The sequence below is a fragment of the Lissotriton vulgaris genome, chromosome 1_1, assembly GCF_964263255.1.
Source record: "Lissotriton vulgaris chromosome 1_1, aLisVul1.2, whole genome shotgun sequence".
Taxonomy (NCBI): domain Eukaryota; kingdom Metazoa; phylum Chordata; class Amphibia; order Caudata; family Salamandridae; genus Lissotriton; species Lissotriton vulgaris.
The window spans coordinates 1320130974-1320154305 of record NC_141685.1 but is presented as its reverse complement, the minus strand read 5'-3'; the positions used below and the strand labels follow the sequence as shown (position 1 = coordinate 1320154305).

Sequence of the window (23332 nt, the reverse complement as noted above, 5' to 3'; positions counted from 1 at the left end):
GAGTGGGACTCTATGATTAGAATAGGCACCGAGGCGAGAATTATCAGGTCTGTGGAATTTTGAGCCCAAGACCCGCCGAGGCGGGGAATTGAACCCTGGTCCCGGGCTAGACCTCTGCATCAGTGTCTGCCGCTCTAACCATTGAGCCACACTTCTCCACTCAATACCGCAGTCAGTGTCACCTGCCACATTACGCACTTTGGGCCTGCTAAAAATCCTCTGCTTTAGGTAGCTTGAAGACAAGCCTCCACCATCAGGGTATTTTTTTATCTTCTATAACAATGTTATTGGTATGTAACAACAAAACACGTACAGATGGACCAATATTGCAGAGGATCTGTGATACAAACAGAAGCTGAACACCCCAAAAACAGAAAAAAGAACCAATAGAAAATGGTAATGGAGAAATACCTACATGAGTACATTTGGAAAAAAACAACCATAACAATTAAGATACAGAAATACAAACATGAAGATTATGGTAAATGATGTGAATGTAATCACTGAAAAGATAGTAGGTTAGGACTCAATGAGCTTGTAAGAGGTAGAATATTATGAAAGCTGTGTCGTATTGCCTTCTTTCTTTTTGTACTGTCTATGCTAAAAAACTTTTTCTAATAAAATCATTTGAAATTTAAAAAAAAATCCGTGCTGAGACCTTCAAAATTAGATATATTCCCTATGGAAGGTCGTTTTTGATGTACTGCAATTTGTGTCCGGAAATATAACAAACTGTGTTGCATGCTGATGAGTTGTAATGTTCCCCTTGGTGTGTGCTGTTATTACACGTTTACAAAGATAATGCAAGTCTCATTTCTTAATTCAATTCCTATTTCGAAAAGTTGCAGAGCCCTGATCCTGCACAGGTGGAATATGTTTCCGCCTCGGCAGGTGTCATTGAGTTTATCATTGAATGTAAATTTAGCTCTCTTCAAAAAAGAAAAAATACACTTATCTGTCACTGCACATACAAGCTGCGCATCACCTGGACCTGTTCCCAGAGATGCAGGTGGTGGGGTCCCACGCACGTTAAGTACATGGCCATTTGGGCTATAAAAAGGGAAGCAGAGGTTGGAGTTTTCAGAGCAGGACTTCCACGAGGCTTATTCACAATGCTCAGGCTCCTGGCCCTCGCTGCCCTCGTCCTGTCAGGTGAGTGCATCCCTTGAAACCTGTTTCTAGGCTTTATCTTCCCTGATCCTGACCTTTTCCCAGGACATGCTCATTTCTGGCTTATAACAAAGGAGGGCACTTTTTACTAAGGGCACACCAGTATTTGAAACCTACCTGCCCTGTGGATTTATGTTCATGAGGCTTGTTCCTAGAGGGGGTTTCCACGGGTGGCCTTCAGCTCCATTTGAAACTATTGGTCCTGATACAGGGGTGACTGGCCCTGCTGAAGGCGGAGTAGATCAGAACTTGTGGATGCTTACTCCATTGGGAGCAGAGATATCACGTGTTCACAGAACAACTGAGGACAAGATGGTAACATATATTCCTTTATGTGGCACAAAATGTGCCTTCTCAGCTGGCCGGCTCTTGTTGTCACAGAATATCTAAATGTGTGTGGTTGTGATTGGGACTTTGAGTGTGGTCAGCCTTTTGCGTGGAAACATCCATGAGGTGACTTCGTTGGCTTGGTAGGATCCCCCACTTTAGAGAACGCTTGAATGCCCACTCATCCTGTTCTTCTGTTTTCACAGGACAGTGTTTTGTAGCTGACTTTGAGGACAATGTCACTGTACGTGTCGTGGGAGGCACCGAGGCCAAGAAGAACTCCTGGCCGACCCAGGTAAGTGCTAGACCACCCGAGACTCTGCCTAGTGCAACTCTCAAGTCTTACGATACATTTCCTTCTTGGATGGGCTTTCAGTATGTTTGTGACACAGCCATTTTTATCAAGCATATATGTGGTAATTACTTAACAAACCAGCCTAACAAAAAGAGACAAACTAATATTAACAATAAATGCAGAATAAAGACCCAGAGCACACAGCCTAGGTTTTGGGGAGGTGCATTGTTCCAGGCAGGGGTTCAGCCTACAAATGCTTGGAGAACAATCACCTCAAGTTTAGCCATGTCCGCTCACTCAGTTCTGTAATTTATTTGCCTTCCTGGATTTGAAAATGGAGAAGGCAAAACCACAAACAATGAGAATGCAAAGAAAAAGCCAGGGTGGGAGCAGCCTATCACAGATCACTTAGGAAAAACATGAGACTCTGTAAGCTGAAGCAAACACTTCAACTCCCCTGTAGTCTCCACTGAGGCCTTGGTCAGCATCTAGGTACTGCATCATGTGATGGTTGTGTTTAGATCATGGCAGAATCTGAAATCTTGTTATCAGTAACTTTATCCTGGGCCCCTCTTGACAGGTATTTCAACAGTGAGCCTGTTGTATCCCTGGGGCAGCAAAGGGACAGCTTGTGCCACTGTGCATTTGGTAGTTTTTTCTAGTAAAACAAGACTTGTCTACAGGGTCGAGTCGGGGGTACACGCGGGTGGACGGCGTCCACCCACTTTTTTCACAGGGTGAACGCTGTCCACCCTGCCAAGAATTTGGGCCCCACTGAATAATGTGCTGAACTGGTCCTGTTGTAATTTCCAAACACCGGGACACTTTCAGCAGTGCCTGCACGTTGTCTGCTTTCCATCTGCAACAAGCAACAATAACGTGAAGGCGAGGACAGCCCTTTCTTATTTAAGACTCCTGCTGAGACCATAACAAAGGCCGAATTTGAGGGGTTATCGGGCCTCATTTTGTTCGAGTCTCTTGGCTGGGAGCCGTCAGGACCCTCACACCTGATGCAAATGAAGCGGGGTGGGGAACAAAGGCTCACAGCTTGTTAGCACTTCACACATACTTAAGACAGGCAGCTTTTCACTTTGTTCAGTTCCTGTTTAGGAGATATGCATTCACTATAAGAATATCAGATGTGTTGGTCTTTCCCATTATTTACACAAAGCAAATTGCATTTATATAGAGCTTAATTCCCCGAGGAGGCGTTGAAACAATTTATTTTTGTATAGCCCTACTCATTCCAATGGAAGGTGTCAAGGCGCTTTACATCAACACGTGCATATTACATGTACAATAAATTATATAGGTTTGTAAATAAATGTACAGGATGTGTTACATAAAACTGGGGGTTGCAAGGTGTAGAACTCACATATCATATTCCATGTCTCACTGTGCTATTATCCTCGCAATGCACTCAAACGTACACATGATAGACCTGCTAAACATATATGTGAGGGCTTTAGATCTGATGTCACTTCTTGTAAAGTCATGGCTTGTGATGCCACTTTCTATGATGTCAATTCCTGTGATGCCATGTGTGATGTTGTGCGCTGTGATGTCATGCACCATGATGTCGCGCCATGATGTTGCGCGCCGTGATGTCACTTGCATGGTGCCTAACTAGGTTAGTCCCCCCACTTCTTTTTTTAGGAGTTGTGCCCTGCTGGTCTATTATTAAACTGAATCTTGCTTGCCAAATGGTGTAAATATAATATTTTATACACTTGGTCCACAACTCGAGGGCACAGTTCTTTTTTCCGTGGGGTCAGGGGTGGAATACTATAACAAAGTAAAAGTGATTTGCGTTGCCATTATGGCTCAAGAATGGATTTTTAAGTTTAATTGAGTGTTGCTGAAGTCTTTTGCTGAGGGTGTTAACACATGTTAATGGCCCACCCCATCCTTATAGGTCTAAGTGGAAGCGAGGCTGCATAAATGTGAAAAGGGCAATTAACATCTGTTAAAGCCTGGCGTGGGTGGTAAGGCTGTTAGCAATCATCCCCCTAATTTCACTCAACAAAGGCAAAAAAGTAAGCCCACTGTACCGGTCTTGCTCTGTGTCCCTGCTTTACACTCCCACTGAGGGAAGGACACAGTAGTTAGTGCCAGATTTCAAAGCACTCTGATTCGCTGAGCTAATCTCAGGGTTCCATTCAAGACGTTGATAGCAAGTGGGACTTCACTTTCAACAGTAAAAAAACCAAACATAACATATATTTATATGTCGGGCAGTTATTAACGTGGCTGTTATTGTAGAATGCGTGGGTAAAGGGATGTATTTCGATCTTGCTGACACTTTGCTACTGTTGCTGCTGCACTACTGCGTTTCTGTGATTATGATTGGTGACTTTGGCATTAGAAAGATTTGCCAAGTCCCACCACCCACTTTCTGGAACTTGAAGAGAGGTATTTAGGTTCTACAAAATAGTATTTGAGCTGATCATACTGGTTCGTAAAATGTATACAAACAGGCCGGGTAACTTTATTTACTGCATGTCACATATCTGCTTGGGTCTTTTCTCCTAGATTTCCCTCCAGTACAACTCTGGTGGCAGCTGGTATCACACCTGCGGCGGGACCCTGATAAGGAACAACTGGGTGATGACGGCTGCTCACTGCGTGGACAGGTAACCAATGGAGTTAAGGAAGAAAAGAAACTGATCTGTTCTCACAGCCACACGAGCTGTGGTTGGCTCCTCGGATCACGGTGGGTCAGAATAAACTTTCACAGGCACAGCTCTGGTGTCTGGTGGACAGTTTGGACACTCAGGCAAGAAATCAATCTGTTTCTTTTCTACAGGAGACCACTCCCTGGTAAAGTAATTCTACCAAGTGTTTGAAACATCACTGTGGTCTTTTATACTGAATCACATTCGCCCTTCTCCACCAATTCACATGCTCAGATCTCTTACTGAGCAGCTGTCTCACGGATCCATGTGTGGATTGGATGAGATAAGGACAGATAACTTGCTTGGTAAATAAAGAGGAAATCCGTGAATTTCTATATAATTGCCATAATAATGGCTAATGTTATTCAAACATTTTATCAGGAAAGGGTTGTGTTCATTTTGTATTCTCCGACTTTCATGTTATTTACTGTTACAGTTATTAAATATGTAGGGCCTCATTTATAAAAAGTGACGCAATGCTGCGTGAAAACAGCGATGCGTCACTTTTCATTTTGTCCTCCATGCGACATGCTGGATGCGTCATATTTACAGTATGAAGCATCATGTCGCAAGGAGTTACAGATACGTCAGTATTTCAGGCGTATCTATAAGGGCAAAAATGGCGCATTGCTGGAGTGTGTCACGAAAGTGACGCAACTCCATCAATGGGATGCTACAAGGGATTTGTTTTTGGAAAGTACTAGCTCAGTTGGGAGTTGTATTGTTAATATCTTACTCCAGCGTACCCACAAGGTATCACAAATAATAAAAATGCAAATCAATTGCTGGAAGGAGAAGAAAAAACTGAGAAAATAGAAGGTATATTATTCCAGAAGTTTTTATATGAATTCCATAAGATAATTTGCAATTCAAGGTGTGGGGAGACACAAATAAAAAGCAAAAAAGTAGTGAACAGAGGTATATATGACTTCACCACATCAGTTCACAACTATAACATCAACTCCAATCGATTCATAACAACAACCAAAACAAATTAATTAATCATGGTTGTGTGCTTGTGCACAAGCAGCGTAGATGGAGATGATGTAGCTGTCGACGTTTCGGTCTTATACTGCTGCCGTCATAAAGACCATCATCAGGACCATAAAGTTCATTGCAGGTAAAAGAGACCCCCTGAAGATTCCAGTTGAGCAATCCTGATTGGGAACAATATATTTAAAGACAAATCTATTGCGTGACGTATGGAATCTAAATGGTGGTATCAATCCAACCAGCGAGAAAGGACCACACGAATGGAATTTAAAAACCAAACGGGCGGCTTGAATAAATCTCCAGCACATCGCGAACAGGCTATGTTCACGCAATAGATTCGTCTTTAAATATATTGTTCCCAATCAGGATTGCGCAACTGGAATCTTCAGGGGGTCTCTTTTACCTGCAATGAACTTTATGGTACTGATGATGGTCTTTATGACGGCAGAAGTATAAGACCGAAACGTCGACAGCTACATCATCTCCATCTACGCTGCTTGTGCACAAGCACACAACCATGATTAATTAATTTGTTTTGGTTGTTGTTATGAATCGATTGGAGTTGATGTTATAGTTGTGAACTGATGTGGTGACGTCATATATACCTCTGTTCACTACTTTTCTGCTTTTTATTTGTGTCTCCCCACACCTTGAATTGCAAATTATCTTATGGAATTCATGTAAAAACTTCTGGAATAATATACCTTCTATTTTCTCCGTTTTTTTCTTCTCCTTCCAACAATTGATTTGCATTTTTATTATTTGTGATACCTTGTGGGTACGCTGGAGTAAGATATTAACAATACAACTCCCAACTGAGCTAGTACTTTCCAAAAACAAATCCCTTGTAGCATCCCTTTGACCTGAACGAAACATTGCCCAAGCCTACAAGGGTTTATTGGGTTTCCCCTGTTAGAGACACTCCATCAATGGGGCATTTCAAAAGGGCAAGTCCCATTTCAAATGTGCCTGCATCTGTCTTACGCCTGCTGTGAGGCAGGCGTAAGATATTGACGCATTTGTGTCCTAGAAGTGACGCAGTGAAATCCCATAGATTTCACTGCGTCACTTCTACGAGGTTTACTTGCGTCAGAACGCCCACCCTGCATACATTATACCTGGCGCAGGTATAATGTGGCGCAGGGGTTTACAAAGTAACGTATCTACCTAGATTTGTCACTTTGTAAATATGACGCAACATGGCGCACTTTTTACCCTGCTGGTGCGTCACAAAAAGTGACGCACGGGCTCATAAATAAACCCAGTAATCTTCTGGGGTACTGCTCAGAAATTACGGCACATTAAAAGCTTATTCGATTTTTTTCAACTAATCCGAATCGAAAACGTAACACCCTCGGTGTCCCTGTTCCAAATACATTCACGAATTAATAATAAATATAATTTGCGTGAGCAGCTCAGAGTTAGCACTCCGCCACTCCCTCCAATTGTAATCTATCTCAATATGAACCTTTTGCTTCTCTCTATCAATACAGATTATCTGTGATAGATACTTTTTGGGCCAAGTATAAAATGCAATATGTACTAAAGGTTATAACAACAGCAGTGTTTTGTTATTATAACCTTTGGTATGTGGGACACAGTAGCAAAGAACGAATGCTACAAAAAGAGGCCTCTTTAAATTACTCTGTCCCATTACCAGGACTACATGGGAATATTGGCAGTAGTGATACATTTTGGCAACACCCCCACAAGCAGATGAAGGCAAATATTCCAACAATTCCACCCTCACAAAGTGTTTGCTCTTCACCAAGGGGATTTCAGCTTTCTATGGACGCTCATAGCATGGGAGGTGGTGTGGTTCAGTGGTTCAAACGCTGATTTGACAACTTGTACCCCGAGGTATATTCCATGCCCCAGTGTAACTATTTTGCCAGACCTAGGGCGAAATTAATTTTTTTATTCTTTTATCTCTTTTACTTTAAAGGCAAAAGTAACCACCACAGTACGACCGAAGTTAGCTATGAAAGCTCAAAGAAAAATAATGTAGAACTTGGCATTCATATTCTTAACAAAAGATCAATACTGTGAAGAAAATATATCTGTGTAAGAATGACGCCAGTAGTCCTCAGATGTGCTTGTATTTACACTGAGTTATGTTAGGCAGTGGAGGACTGTGGTTGTACGACTGGTAAGCTGCAGGTTATCTGCCGGCCTCAGCAGTAGGGTGTCAATATGGCATTTCTTAAGCTGCAGGAATTCCATCCTGTACACTTCCCGCAGAACAGAAAACTAGGCAGATAAATGAAGCATTATTAGTAGATTTTCACTTATGTTGATGAAAATCAAAGATTTAAATCCTACTTCCGCAGGAACATTTTCCAATATTAAGGCTTTTTATGCAAAGAACTCTGTAAAAGGCAGTTTATTTTTGTAACTTCATTAAAATATCGCCTAGCTCTGCAGACAATACAAAACTTTAACCATCACCAGGTCCAGCCCATTGGGGTATGCACTGGTTCGTGTGAGCGAGGGATCCAGTTCTGCACACAGAGGAGGAACAGGGTCTAAGGGGGAGATATACAACCTTTTTTTTGCGGTCACAAACGCGAATTCAGCCCGTTTGCGACCGCAAAAAAGGTCAGCCCCATGTACAAACCATATTTTGCGAGTCGCTAACCTATTAGTGACTTCAAAAATATGGTTTGTGACTCGCTATTAGGAAGGGGCATGCCAAGGGCGTCCCTTCCTAATAGCAAGTGCAAATGGCATGTACCATTGTTTTGCGACCACATTTGCAGTCGCAAAACACTTGCAGTCTTCTACCCTTTTCAAAAGGGTGGTAAACCATTCGCAAACGGACCCCCTTCCCCTTTGTGAATGGGTGCGAAAATATTTTTTAAGAACAGGCAGTTGTCACAGGGACCACTGCCTGCCCTTTAAAAAATTAAACTGAAAAGTTTCATTTTCTTTTTTAAATGCATCCCGTTTACCTTTAAGAAAAACGGGATGCATTAAAAAAAAAAACGCTTTATTGAACAAGCAGTCACAGACATGGTGGTCTGCTGACCCCAGCAGGCCACCATCCCTGTGAGTGCGAGCCATTCCCAATGGGGTCGCAAATTGCGACAGCCTCATGAATATTAATGAGACATGCAATTTGCGACCCCATTGGAAATCACAAACAGTGTCTGAGACAATGTTGTATATTCATTTTTGCGAGTCGCAAATTGTGGGTCTCAATTTGACGCAATTTGAGACTCGCAAAAAGGAATGGTTGTACATCTGACCCTAAATCCACACACTTGAAGTGAATCATGACTTGGTGATTCCATTAATTGAGGTTACAATGGGTGGGGAATTACAGCCTCACCTCAACCTCCTTCTTTCGACAGCTACACCACAACGAGAACCAAAAAAACGACAGGCAGCTCCATATTGAATAACGCTACTACATGCAGAAAAATCATAAACCCCCACAGCAGTCCCAACTTTTAGCCATTCTCTACCAATGAGCAGGAATGATTCTTGTTGCCATCTCTTGCCTCTACAGAAATATGAACTTCCGCGTGGTTCTGGGTGACCATAACATTCGGGTGAACGAAGGTACCGAGCAGTACATCTCCGTCTCCAGGGTGATCAGGCACCCCAACTGGAACAGCAACAACATTGCAGCTGGGTAAGACATGCGTGTATCTTCTAGCATACATAATCCAATACTAGAATCCTTTTCACGCAGTATGGCACCAGTAGGTGCCGTTGTTTGGGACAAGTGGCCGGGTGGGTGGGAAGCTGGGGGGTTTAGGGGCTGCAAAGGGATGGGGCTAAATAAAAATTATTAATAAGTAAAAAAACTTGCCTTCAGCCAGCTTCGGCCAGTGTTTGGCTCCTCTTTTCAAGCTCAGGCTCACAGCCTGCCCTGCGGCCAATCCTGAAGCTTCTCTCTCATGAGAGCAGCTTCAGGATTGGCCTGAGCGCTCTTTCTTAGCACACCAGATCAGAAGGGGAGTCTGTGCCTGCTCTCTCCAGCCCCAGCAATGCAGCTGGGGTTGGAGAGAGCTTCACTGCGCATGAAAGGTTTGGCTGGCCTCAGATGGCCGTCCAAACCTACATGCGCAGTGAAGGGAGTGTACTACCACTCTCCTCAGTGCTGTCACCCCCCCAGGCCCCGCCCCAAGGCTTGGCAGGAAAGGATAAATCACATAAGTGTTGTTTTATTTTTATTTTCTTGACATTTGGGGGGAGATGGACGCTCCTCCAGCATAACGGAGAAGCGCGTCTCTTTCCATTTCCTTGACCATTAGAGTGTCACTAAACCGCTGACCTAAATTGCAATTCAACGACTGAACCTACTCGTATGAGGTATCTTTAATGACTCCACATCCAGCCATTCAGGTTCCATCACTCAGCACTACATGTTGCCCACATCACTATACGCCATCAATAGGCTAGCATCATAGATAGATTAAGAGCTTGAAGCAAATTTACCTCCTTTTCTTCAGCAAAGTCGAATAGGTGTGGGATTTAGTAGTAGCCACTCTCTTACAGTGACCTCTTACCAACTTAGCATTAGTCAGATACGTTTGTGTCATGTTTCCCCTGAAGAAGGTGAGGCTGCCCTGCTGAGCAATGATCAAAACATGTCGATTCGCTGTAATAACCAAGCTTCTTAACCTTCAATGACTACATGGTTTGTATCTAATGAGCTACACAGAGGGCAGGGGGTGTCAAGGACGGACATTACTTGCAACTAGTAGTGGTAGCTTTTCACACCCTGGCTTTTCCTCTGCTATCCCTGGAACTGCCCTTCCTGCTACTGGCACAAGGGGCCATCAAAGCAGCAGTAGAAAGAGAAAGTAAACTTTCTGAAGTTTTCTCTCCAGGTCCTTCCTATAACCCCTTGAGCAGCACATAGCAGACTGCTCAGGGCTAATGGTTGGGCAAAGGTTCAACATTGGATTGTAAATGAGGTCAAGGGTTTTTTATTTGTTTTTACCCTACCACCGACGTTTCGACAAATTAATGTCTATAGCTGCATGCCCAAAACCATAGCTTATCCTTGGATACTTTTTAGTCGATGTCCATTGAAGGAGAACTTGACTGGAATAGTTTGTATCTCCTGCTTAATGATGATTTTTTGTGGCCTTTGGCGGCCGGGCATTCTCAGTCGCATTGGGGCAGATTTATGTTAACTGGCGCATCCCCAGGGATGCGCCAGTTAACGTGCGCCACAGTGCGCCGCAGCTCCGCAACCCATGGTGCGCCGCATTTATAATGCGGCGCACCATGGTACAAAAACGGCACAGATGCGTGACGCATCTGTGCCGGAAATGTGGCACATTGCTGGAGTTGCGTCGCAAGCGCGACGCAGCTCCAGCAAGGCTCGGCGGTGCCCCATCTACACAATGCTGCATCAAGACCTACGCCTGCTTCAAGCAGGCGCAGGGTTTTGACGCAGCATTGGCCTGAAAGTGACTGAGTGAAATCTCATAGATTTCACTCAGCCACTTTCAGGAGGCGTTGCTGCGCAGGAACGCCCCCCCTTTGCAGGAACGCCTCCTTATGGCGCAGGGCTTTACAACGTGACGCATCTCCTAGATGCGTCACATTGTAAAATGGGGCGCATTGTTTGCGCCGCAGTTGCGTCAAAAAAAGTGACGCAATTGCGGCGCAAGGGCATCATAAATCTGCCCCATAGTACATTTCCTGTCAATAAACAGCCTCCTTTAATTTCCTTCTGCTTCTAACTCTAGTGATCTTTTTCAGGTATGACATTGCTCTTCTGAAACTGTCCAGTAACGCTGCTCTTAACAGCTACGTGCAGCTTGGACGCCTGCCTCCCGATGGACAGGTCCTATCAAACAACCATCCCTGCACCATCACCGGCTGGGGCATGACAAAAAGTGAGTATTTCTTGCTTTAGGTGCATCCAGCAGTAAGTATCTCAGGCCCATGACCCTCTAGGGGAGCACACTCTGGCCGATTTACTAAGTTTTGGCGCAAAACAGCACAGCAACCAAAGTTGCTGTGCTGGGTTGCATCAAATGTTGTGAAAAAACACAGCACCATATCTAATAAGATATGGTGCTGTTTTTCTCTCCCCCAGCACTAACTCACTTTAGGATGCCATGCACCAATACACCAACGTTGGCCCATTGTGCAAAGGAGTGTGCATTCTGTCAAGCACAGGTTTTGTACTGGAAGATGAATCTTCCAGCAAAAAATCTATGCTGTAATATCGCCCTCACTTATGCTGTACTTGTACAGTGCTTTTGAGAGAGACAAGGGAACCCAAAGGTAATGTTACTAGGGACCTTGGGTAGTATGACTGTTACTAAAGACAGTGGTCCCTAGACAAATTAAGTAGAGAGTAATTGGTAAACACATGCTAATTAGACAGTGTGTTCTTTGTCCAGCCGGACAGCATTTATTTTAAGAGTTAAGCTTTGTAAACATAAATGGAAACAATAACAAGTAGGACGCACCTGCGACCCACACATATATAAACAGGGTAGGTGAAGGAGGGGGTGTGTTCAGGCAAGGGGAGAATGTCTGTACATAGGTATATATTTACACAGACTTGATTCTCATATAAGTACCATTGTACACTTGTTCATATTTTTCAGTGGCATATGGTATTTAGTGTCGACGTTTCGATCCCTTGGCTAAAATACATGGGATCATCATCAGGACCATAGATGTGCCTGCTTGCAAACAGTAATATGTTTGTCTAACCTTAATTATTAATGCATTTAGTTACATTACAGTTCTGTGCCAAAACAAATAGCAAGGGGAAAAAAGGGGGAGAAAAAGAAAAATAAGGGGGTGTTAGGGCATGGATATGATGGGTCAAGGCAGACCACTCAATTAAAAACATCTCTGCCTGGTGTGCTAGTTTTAACAGAAGGTGAGCAGGCATGACTCTTAAGCATGGGGAGTGCTGATCAATTGAAAGGGGATGCTTGGTGTTGAGGGCAGGGGTGAGATTATCGACTCAGTGAGAGTGCAGTTAACAGTAGTATATCTGCACCGGTTCACGAGTTGAGCAGTACGTGGAGGAAAACTGTGAGAGTATCGACGCAGTGAAAAAGCAGGTAATTGTGGTAACAATGCACTAGAAGCGGAAGAGCAGTAAGTGAAGCGGTTCTGAAGAGTGATAGTCTATGGTTAAGAAAACGAAGTGATGGCAATTGCGCAAGATATGACAGAGCGCGGGCGTAAATAATTACCGGGGGCGACCCCTGAAGTCCACGTGTGTAGACTGAGGACGGAGTAGAATCTCCGAAAATGGGGCAAGTAATTCCAAGTTTTGCGGAGGCAATAAATTCCAAGGTGTAGTGGAGGCGTTGCAATGTGAGCCGCCTGTCGGGGTGAGCCTGTAAATTCAAACCGCATGTCTTAGCAATGCATCCGCTGGGGACAATCAAAGTGAGTAAACCAATGACCCATTGCATGTCTTACCCGAACTGTAGATATGGAGATTATGAAGATTTTGAAGCAGACAGACTTCTAAGGAGCGTTGTCCTATTAAAGGGGTAATACCGCAAGTACCAAGTAGAGGTACCGAGCCCGTCGCGGATAGCGATCATACAGAGGACCTGTAGGGTGGAAGGTGGCAGTTAGCTGTGCCGATATTACGGGCAGGGAGTAAAAGGCTCTAGGTGGAGGGGTAGCAGACTTACCGAGGCAATGCTCGAAGCGTGTAGCACGTCTGGTGTTCGTTGTACGGGGCCCGTACAGTGCAGCACACATTCAGACTTGGAAAAAATCTAGAAACTATTCAAAGTTGATCAACTGGTAAGCATTTTTGGTGCAAATCCCTGCATACAAATGTTTATAGATACAGTAGTGTGTCAAAACCCATGGGTAGTTGCATGGGAACACCCATGCACTCCCCCCTGACCCAAAGTTGCACAAATTAGCACATAGAGCTTTACTTTAGCCAACCTTCCAATGCAACTCATAATTCGCGTTTGAAGGTAAATCCCACCAAAACACTTTGCACCAGGTTTGTGTCATTTTTATAATGCAAAGCGAGCACAAAATGTTAGCAAATCTGGGCCTTAGTAACTAAATTCAGGGGTCCTGAGATGGGCAAGTATTTCCGCAAAAATCAGAATTAGTTAGAAAGGTTCACTGAAAAAATATATAGACTACAAAAATATTGACTTCCATACCTAAACAGGTAAGTAAAAAAATATTGAATCAAAAATATCGATGTAAAAATATTGATGTAAATATATTTATAACATAATATATATTAAATATTAATATTAATTTTAACAGCAATTAAATGTAATATATTTTTACAAAATATTACAAATAAACATAGTTAAAAAGATAAACACACAAACATAATTTATACATATATATTTACTTTAAAATAATGAAAGAACTATTATCTTTAATTTATTTTAAAAGTTTGAAATTATATATACATAATATATATATTCCCAAAAAATGCCCCAGAGCATAGAGACGCCACTCCAACAGCAGGTTTGTTCACCGAACCTTTTATTTCATTAAACAGCACATCTTTGGCTCGAGCATTTATGTTGCCCTGACGCGTTTCGATGCTCATCCATCTTAATCATAGGGCGGGGCTCCACAGGCAAAGCGCAGATATTGCACCACAACCTTAATTTTTCCTTTACATGCCCTCTCCAGTGAAAAGCATGTTGGGGGTTGTAGTGCCCAATTTCAACCTCAGCAGGCTCCACGTTCTTGTCAAATGTCAGTTAGACACCCCAATGTTCAAAAACAATATTTCTAGCCCTCCATTAGGCTTTCTTTCCTCAAAGGAAAAATTAAGGTTGTGGTGCAATATCCGCGCTTTGCCTGTGGAGCCCCGCCCTATGATTAAGATGGATGAGCATCAAAACGCGTCAGGGCAACATAAATGCACGAGCCAAAAATATGCTGTTTAATGAAATAAAAGGTTCGGTGAACAAACCTGCTGTTGGAGTGGCGTCTCTGGGAATACATAATATATATATATAAATAATTTAAATATCTAAAAACAAAATTCTAGAGTATATTAAAACATTAAACTATGAGAAAATATTTAAACTTAAATTGCCCAATATTATCAGTCCAAAAGTAGGAAAAGTTTTGGATACCCAAATAATAAAATGTACTATTCCATCTCCAGTGAGTGCAACAGTAGCGAAAGTGTAGGATAGCGGAGGGGTAAAAAATACTATTCCCACTCCAAACAGTACAACAGTAGAGAAAGTGTTGGATAGTTGAGGGGTAAAAATTACTATTCCCACTCCAGTGAGAGCAACAGTGGGGAAAGTGTTGGATAGGGAGGGGAAAAATGCTGTTTCCACTCCAGTGAGTGCAACAGTAGGGGAAGTGTTCATGTAAAGAACAGGAAGAAAACGTAGATTGACTTTGTATAAAAATGTGTAACCAGCATGTAAACAAGGAAGAAGGAAGTAAGGGCAACCAGCAACCATATATTTTTGCCTTTGATTAAGTAATTTGACACTAGATCCCATGGTATCACTCTGACAACAGTAGCAGGAGCGTCGCCCCACTCAAAACTCCCCCCAAAGATGACAAATAAAATGCAAATTAATTACCATTTTATTTTTTATCCTCCGAGACGAGCCAAGAGTCAGGATGGGGTCGGGGACGTTCCTAAGTGACAGAAGCATGTCACAGCAGGTAGGAGGGTGGACTGGTATGGCACTATTTAAAGTGCGCATGTCTTTTTGGCCGACCGTCTTGGGACGGGCAGCCACACATGTATACTTTAAACATCTCTAACCCAGGTGTCTTAGCTAGGTTAGAGAAAGACAAAGCCTCCAGAGTGCTGTGGAGCGCCGAGTGAGGCCTCTCTCACCAATCCTAAGGCTGCTCTCTTTCTGGTCAGAGCAGCCCTGGGATTGGCTGAGGAAGTTGCTGCTTCCGGTTTCTGTGTTGAAAGAAGAGGTACGGAGCGAGGACGTCTCCGAGTTCAGGTAAGTTTGAATATATATTATTTAAAGCTTGCGCACGCCCGGCCTCCCGCCCCCAGTAGATGCCAGGTGTCGCTGACCATTGTGATCAAATACATCTGTTATCAGATCTGATCAGAAATGCACTGCTTAATTCAGCTTCCCATTAGTTTCTCCTGTGCTTCTGCACATATGATGAATGTTTTTGTCATATTTTATGATTAGTACATATAAAAACTCAAAAGAGTGCAATGCACTGCCATGTCATTGAGGTTATGTCACATGTAATATCTTAGCATTCTCTTACATTTTTATTAGTACAGACGAGGGATTCTTATTGATAAACAGGCAATAGCCTTTATGGGGCCATATGTATCTGCCGCCTCTGTTATTGTGGCAGGGGAAAGGAGATGAAAGTTGACCAAATATATACAAATTACACTTGCCTGACTATATGGGGGAGTACTGAGAGCTCAACTTCTAAAATGCTACAAATCCCAAGTAATGAAAGTCTTGCTCTGACTAAATAAAGAGACACAGGCAAGGTATTTGTTGCTTCTCTTGCAGGTAATGGCCAGGTGTCTGCCACCCTTCAGCAGGCGCCTCTTCCAGTCGTGGATCACAGGACCTGTACCTCTTCTTCCTACTGGGGCTCCTCAGTCAAGAGCACCATGGTGTGTGCTGGAGGAGATGGTGTGCGCTCTGGATGTCAAGTAAGTACTGAATATATCAACATAACATGGGTTGTGTGTGCTAGAAGTCTTCTGAAAAAATGCATCTGGCAAGCAGACACCACACCTCATCCAAGATATCACGTGTTCCATTGTTATAGTCTTCCTAAATGCTATTGACATGTTTCGATCAGCTAACAGCAAGGTGTTGATCTTACTTAGGTTTTGATCTTCTGCAGTTCTACATATCCAATACCACAAAGAATTTGTAGGACTTTTTCTTTCACTTATTTAATGGCATTGCCTTTCTTGACCAGAACTCCATTTATGAAATTTACAAAGCTATAAATATAAATTAGATATTGCTGTGTTGAAATATTTATTACACTAGCAATCGTCTTCTGTCTATGATCAACTGCAGTCTATGGACTCTTATTTACTTATAGTCCCCGTCCTGGAAACCTAAGTGCGTGTAATCTAAAAATCAAAGGGTTGACTCATGGCCTGCACTCTGAGCCTGTTATTTTTCTATGACTGACAAAATGATCACCACCAAGTTGGCTCACAACAATACCTGCTAGTTACAGCCTGACAAATATCAAAATGTATACTAAGTAATTTTGGGCATGTGAATCTTTATTCACATGCCCAAATTGCAATCAAACTCTCCCTCAAATCCTCTACCACACAACTTTGCCCTTCAAGTCTAAGGAAGGGGCAATCTCTAAACGGCCTGAAATTAACCCACTGCAATGTCTATTATTAAATGCCAGATCTTTGGTCAAACATAGCTCAGAGTGTGCATTACTCTTTGATAATCACAATATAAAACTGATGTTTATCACCGAGTCCTTGACAGATGAGGCCTCGGCCCTGATCTTGTTAACGCTACCCCACCTGGGTTTTTCTGTCACACACAAGACAGACCTCTTAGGAGAGGGGGGAATTGACAGTTAAATATCATCAATCTTTACTCACTGCATTCCTGGCAGCATCTAATGTGGTTTGCGAAGCCCTTTCTTTTAGCGTTTACACCCTTTATCACAACTCTTTAAAGGGTATCCTTCTGTACAGACCACCAGGTCCAGAAAATGCGTTCCTAACATCGGATGGAACCTTGTTAGAGAATGGGCTCTGCTCCGATTCACTCACGATTCTTGGTAATTTTAACTTCCTCTTGGACGCATTCACTGACCCAGATACAACTACTCTTATCGAGGTGATGAATAGTGGAGAATTAAGGCAGCATGTAGAAGGTCCCACTCATGTCGCAGGGCACACCTTGGATGGGATTTCCTCCAACCATCCTCAATTAACATGTACATGGTTGCTGCCACTCGCCTGGACAGATCATGTTGCTATTCCATTTGAGCTGGCCCCTCCCAATCCGCATTACAGCGGAGGAGCACCCAAGAAGCAGATTGATACAAGAGCCTGGAACAAAATTAAGAGCACAGAGCTAGAAGATCTTCTTATGGCAACAGCATGTTCCCTTCCCATCAAAGTGGAAGAAGCCACAACCAGCTATATGGAATGGATAGAGACATCCTGTGATAAATTAGCCCCGGTGAACACATGGCTTCCCAAATGTTCACAACCTTCAGCTCCCTGGTATTCCGAAGAACTCAGGAAACACAAGGTTGCTTGTAAGCGTTTAGAATGCAATTGGAAAATAGCTTACAATGAGACAGAAAAAGAACTTTACAAACAGAGTCTCACTCATTATAAAATGCTATTATTCCACACAAAAGGGCCTTTTTCACAGATCAAATCACAGTAGCTAAATCCTCAACTAAAGAACTTTTTAGGACGGTAACCAAACTGGCCGCCCCCGGGCCCTCCTAAAATTCAAAGTAGACCAGAACTATGTGAGGAAATAGCCGCTTTCTTCCTTCAGAATGTGGAAGCTATGTTCTTGTCCTTTAGACTCTCCCCAACAGAAGGAAGGGATGAGACATTGAAGATTGGCAAAACTATAACTGACCCACAGCCTACTATGGACAATTTCTCCACACTCCAGATACTATAGGTCTAGTGGCTTCCACCAGGTCTGTATCCCCCTACGACCCATGCTCAGTCTCCGTAATTAAACAGGTTCCAGAACCCGTTATCATTGCACTCACCCCTTTATTTATTGCCATGTTTGAGTCTGGGCACTTTCCCAAAATATGGAAGACAGCATCTATTCTTTCTTTGTTTAAAAAACAAAACCTTGATGCCAAGGACCCTAATTATTACCCTCCAATTTCTCGCCTTCCTCAGCCTGGCAAAATTGGTTGAAAAAACTATGAACACCCAACTCAGTGCATTCCTCCAAGCAAACAATATTTTAGATCTCACTCAATATGGATTCAGGGAAGGACACAGTACAGAGCCCGCCCTCATAAAATCCACAGAAGAATTAAGAGAAGCCCTGGAAAAGGGAGGAAACTCAGCATTAATCATGTTGGACCTCTCTGCAGCCTTCGATACAGTCCACTACAAAGTTCTGATGGACCGTTTGTCGGCCTGCGGGATCCAAGGCAATGCTTGGAAGCTTTCGAAATCTTTCCGGATGGAACAAATTCAACTGGTGGATTTAGACAAAGCCCACTCCAAACCTTTTTCCCTACCTTGTGGGGTACCACAGGGCTCCTCCCTTAGATCCACACTCTTTAATGTTTACGTGTCACCCATGGCGATTCTGATTAGATCCTTCGGATTCCAGTTAACATCCTATGCGGATGACACGCAAATCGTGGTGTCTGTGCAACCTGGCCAGGAGTCAGAGAAAGGGAAAAGGTTCCATGACCGCATGAAAGTGATCAAGTTGTGGATGACCAGGAACTGCCTGAATGTTAAATTAAGGCAAAACAGAGGCCCTTATTTGGGGAAATAATGCCAATTTATGGACCCATGACTAGGCACTCTCCCTAGACCAACTAGGAAAGCTAAAAATCTGGGGGTTATAGTTGACAATAAACTCACCTTTGGGGACCAGATAAACATGGTTGCCTCCGCTAGCTTCTACCTCTTTAGAATGATCAAGAAATTAATGCCATTTCTACCGGAAGACAGCCAACGTGTAGTAATAACATCTCTCATCCTCTCACGTGTGGATTATTGCAACAGTATTTACCTTAATATTCAAAAGCAACATTTAAATAAACTCCAAATCCTGTAAAATGCAGCAGCCAGACTGCTGAGTGGTACACCAAAATTTGCATCTATCACGGAAGAAATAAAAAGCTGCACTGGCTTCCAGTCAAACAACTAATACAATTTAAATCCCTGTGTACTGCTTTCAAAGCCCTTCAGGGAATTGGATCCAGATTACCTGAAAAAGCATTTCAAACGGTATTTTCCCAAAAGAGATCTTCGATTGTCAGGAGCCAAAGGTGTATTAATACCCTCCTTTAAAAAGTCAACTGGGTGGGAAAAGTTTCGTCACCCGTGCTGCAAGGGCTTGGAACAATTAGGAATGCCAATGAGCTAATGACATTTAGGTGAGGATTGAAAACCTGGCCTTTTCAGTGCATAGGTCATTAGGTACTCCTCTGTGTGGAAGCCAGTACCTAGCGCCAGGACACCTTCGGGTAAATGCTGTGCTTAAGAAATATATTTAACATAGCAATTAACAAGTAGTGCCATATTTATAGCAAAAAAAATACAAGTATGTGCTTCTTATCTCATTTATTTTGTTGTCCTTATTGCTAATACATAAATGACCAAAATCTAGGATGCATGCCCATTCTGAGGTTGTTTCCAATAATTGAACTGTTTGTTCTTGAGCATACCTGTACAACTTTTATTGGTGAGCATTGTTTCCAGCAATACCCAGACAATGTGGTAAATGAAAAGTATTTTTTTTATTTTACACAGAATGGTTGTCATGGGGCTGTTGTGGAAGATGGGGCATTTTCCAAGAATGCCTAATGAGACAAAGTGTAAACTCATCTGTGTATAGTTTAACGACTACAGGGTCGCGGTGGCCTGCGCTAGTCTATTATCTGAATGACAGTAAGAAAATGAGAAAAAAACAATATGTGGTATTATATGGCCACATTGAATTAAAGATCAATTTGAAGACTTGTCATGTTAAAAAAACATACACAGATATATGTACTTCTGTTGATGCACAAATTTGCTTATTGAAAAATACACATATAAATGTATGCCATGATGCCCATTATGAGTTTGCTCCAAGTAATCAAACTCTGTTTTTCCTTGTTTGGTTTAAAAAAAGAATTCCAGTACACATTCATTGATGATACGGTTTCTTTTGATCATTGCTGGGGAAATATGTGCAAATTAAAAATATTAAACATTTGACAGTGCACTGTGCTCATAGAGCAATAGTGACACATGGGGGCATTTTTCAAGAAGGTCTAGGGAGCCAAAGTCAGCCCCATTCTCATTGGGAATCCATGGCATGACTGTACGAGCATCTGTAATTTGCCAGAAATGCAGACATCTTTCAACCCATGAACCCAATATGCCTCAACCATTTTGTACCACTTGAAGTTCATAACAATCTGTGTATTTGATTCTTAGGGAGATTCTGGTGGACCTCTTCACTGTGTTGTCAATGGTGCTAGTTACGTCCATGGAGTGACCAGCTTTGTGTCCACCAGTGGATGCAACACAAGGAACAAGCCAACTGTGTTCACCAGGGTGTCAGCCTACATATCTTGGATGGACAACGTAAGTTTGATGCAGAAGACTCATGTCGATTAGCTCACTGTGGCATTAAAGAATTAGTCCTCATCATAAATGAAGGGAGATGAGGGCTAGTGGCTAGGTTGGGGACCCTGGAACAAGGAAATCAAAAATCTTGATTCTAATCCTGGCGGCAGCATTTGACCAAGTTGTGTGATCCTGGGCAAATCAATGCATTTACTGGCACATCTTTTGATTACCTTTATTCCACTTTATACAGTTAACCATTAGGTTGGATGGTATGACTTCAAGGGAAAAAATGGGTTAAAAAGAAACAAACTGTGTCATATAAAAGGGTTCTTAATTAAAAAAAAGAAATTATATAGAGAAAAAAATGAGCTGGCAAATATTGTTTAACTCAAAGTATATGAAAATAATAATACGACCCACAGCTTCTTCTAGAATCATTTTTGTTTCACTAGTCACACAATCATAAATTAGAATTAATTTTGTAATACGTTCTTACCTGAATTACCTTAATTTTGTTACTATACTTGATAGACATTAGATCCTGATTTTTGGAGATTTTTTGAATCCTAACATCTGAGCTGTTCTTTTGGCAAATGCCATATAATATTGTTGCACTTATAATAATAGCTTTTCAGGTAGCATGTACAGAGTGTTGCACAGAGCAAGGCTGTGTAACAGTGTAAGGAGGGAAGTGAGGTTAGAGTAGTTCAGCATAAAAACACAACAGATCTTAATGGCATGTACGTAGGCAGTTAGATTGCAAGCACACTGCCATCTTGTCACTAAACATTGGAGCAGTCGCGCTTCTCTGGGGCAGTTACTGAGTGCTTCGGCACAAAGTGTATGATGCCCTTGCATCCAGGGCCGGCTATAGCGCTAGCGGCTCCCAGTGCGACAATCATTTTTGGCACCCTACACCCCATGACCGCCTCCTTGGATTCTCTTACTGCAGCCGGTCAAAAGTGCCCCTCATCTCTCCAATCATAAATTATTGCTAAACACAGTGCCCCACCCTGAGGTCAGCGCCCCCTCCACAGGTCAGCGCCCAGTGCGGCCGAACCTGATGCACTGCCCTAAAGCCGGCCCTGCTTGCATCTATGTCGACACAAGTATCATTTTCTGATAAATGTCTTTCTTTTCTTTCAGATCATGAGAACGAACTAAAGGCTATCAAAGTCTGAGACTTTTGGGTGACTCTTCTGGATACATGGGTCTGGCTGATCGGATTTTCCAACATGTTTGTATCTCTGTGTACTAGGGAGCGATATATATAGCACTCAGTAATAATTATAATAAAGTGACAAACTCAGATGAATGTCTTCTCTCATTCCTCGTCCAGCTGCTCTTGGTGCTATTATTGAGTCACTATGCAGTAAGCCCACAAATCATCTAAGAAGATTAGATACCTTTTAAGTATAGTCAATCTCAAAAGGCATCTAATTTTCTTCCAATACCGACATACATTGGCTTACCACATCGATACGGAAACTAAAAGTGGGATACTTACAAAACGGTATGACCTTAAAACCTCTGGTAGAATACCAAATAAAAATAATGTAGTCTGTTTATATTGTGTCTCATTTCTCTTCCACTACAGAAATACACTTCATTAGTCTGCTGATATTCCTCTCGATAGATTGGTAAAAAAAAACATAAGTGCCGGGGATCTCGTCAGGAGGCAGCTTGTACTAGCCCATTTTTCCTATTAGCGCCAGCTAAAACAGAACCAACTACTAACCATGAAAGTGGGAAGATGATGTGGCGTAATGGCCAGAGCTGCTGACTTCAGAGCTGGGGAACTACGGTCGAGTCTCGGTGCTCAGCATCTTGTGATTCTGGGCAAAACGCTTAATCTCCCCGTACCTACCATAAATGAATGTATCCTTAACTGGTTCTCATGAAAAGCGCTGGTGTTGATGATCAAGCATTGGTGCTGAGCACCAGAAACCACCAGCTCAAATTAAGCACTGTCCATGGGGCTGAATTATGGGTAGAGTGCACTCTCTGACTCTATGATGGGGTGCATGTGTCGGCTGCAGAGCACGACAGTGCGTCGTACCACAGTAAATACGCTGTTTCCATTTCAGGTGCAAACCCATCATTGCACTGGGGCCAGCACGTTAGTCTAAGACGAAGCAGCTGTGCAAAGCTGCTGATCTGCATTTCACAGATCAGGAGGCTGCAAACGTTCTGCCTTTCAGAGGGTGGCAGAAAACTCTTAAAAGATTTACTTGCTCCATTGAACTGCAGTAAAGCATGGTACAGCATTCTGAAGCATAAAACATGATTCATGTTTTAAGCGTCAGGGTGGAATCTGTTACTTTAGCACTTAGCATTGTATGTTTCAATGAAATTAACTGTTAAGTTCTGATTTCATATTAGTTATACAGTGTACATAAATTCAGAAATGTGGGCTTTCCCGATTAACTAATTGGTTCCTTAAACATTCACCTACGTGGTTAGTAGTACTGAAAGCTGAGCTTTATGTAACACTAGCCACGTGATGCTTTTAATGCATATTATTAACCATCGCACAGGGCCTCATGTAAACAATGTAGAGAAGACCAGCTATGGACACTTGGCTAATCCACTCAAGTTCTAGTCGAATTTGAGCTTGTGGAGTCGAATTAC

General features: G+C 42.6%; 1 protein-coding gene across 1 annotated transcript; it reads left to right on the top strand.

The window, feature by feature from the left end:
* Positions 1-1037: 1037 nt before the first annotated feature.
* Positions 1038-22010, top strand: LOC147749078 (chymotrypsin-like elastase family member 1). The gene is made up of 8 exons (XM_086936526.1): positions 1038-1152; positions 1704-1792; positions 4325-4425; positions 8972-9097; positions 11185-11321; positions 15930-16075; positions 20567-20716; positions 21848-22010. The coding sequence occupies exons 1-8, from the start codon at positions 1038-1040 to the stop codon at positions 21863-21865; spliced, it is 882 nt and encodes a 293-aa protein (XP_086792652.1). The 3' UTR covers positions 21866-22010.
* Positions 22011-23332: the final 1322 nt, after the last annotated feature.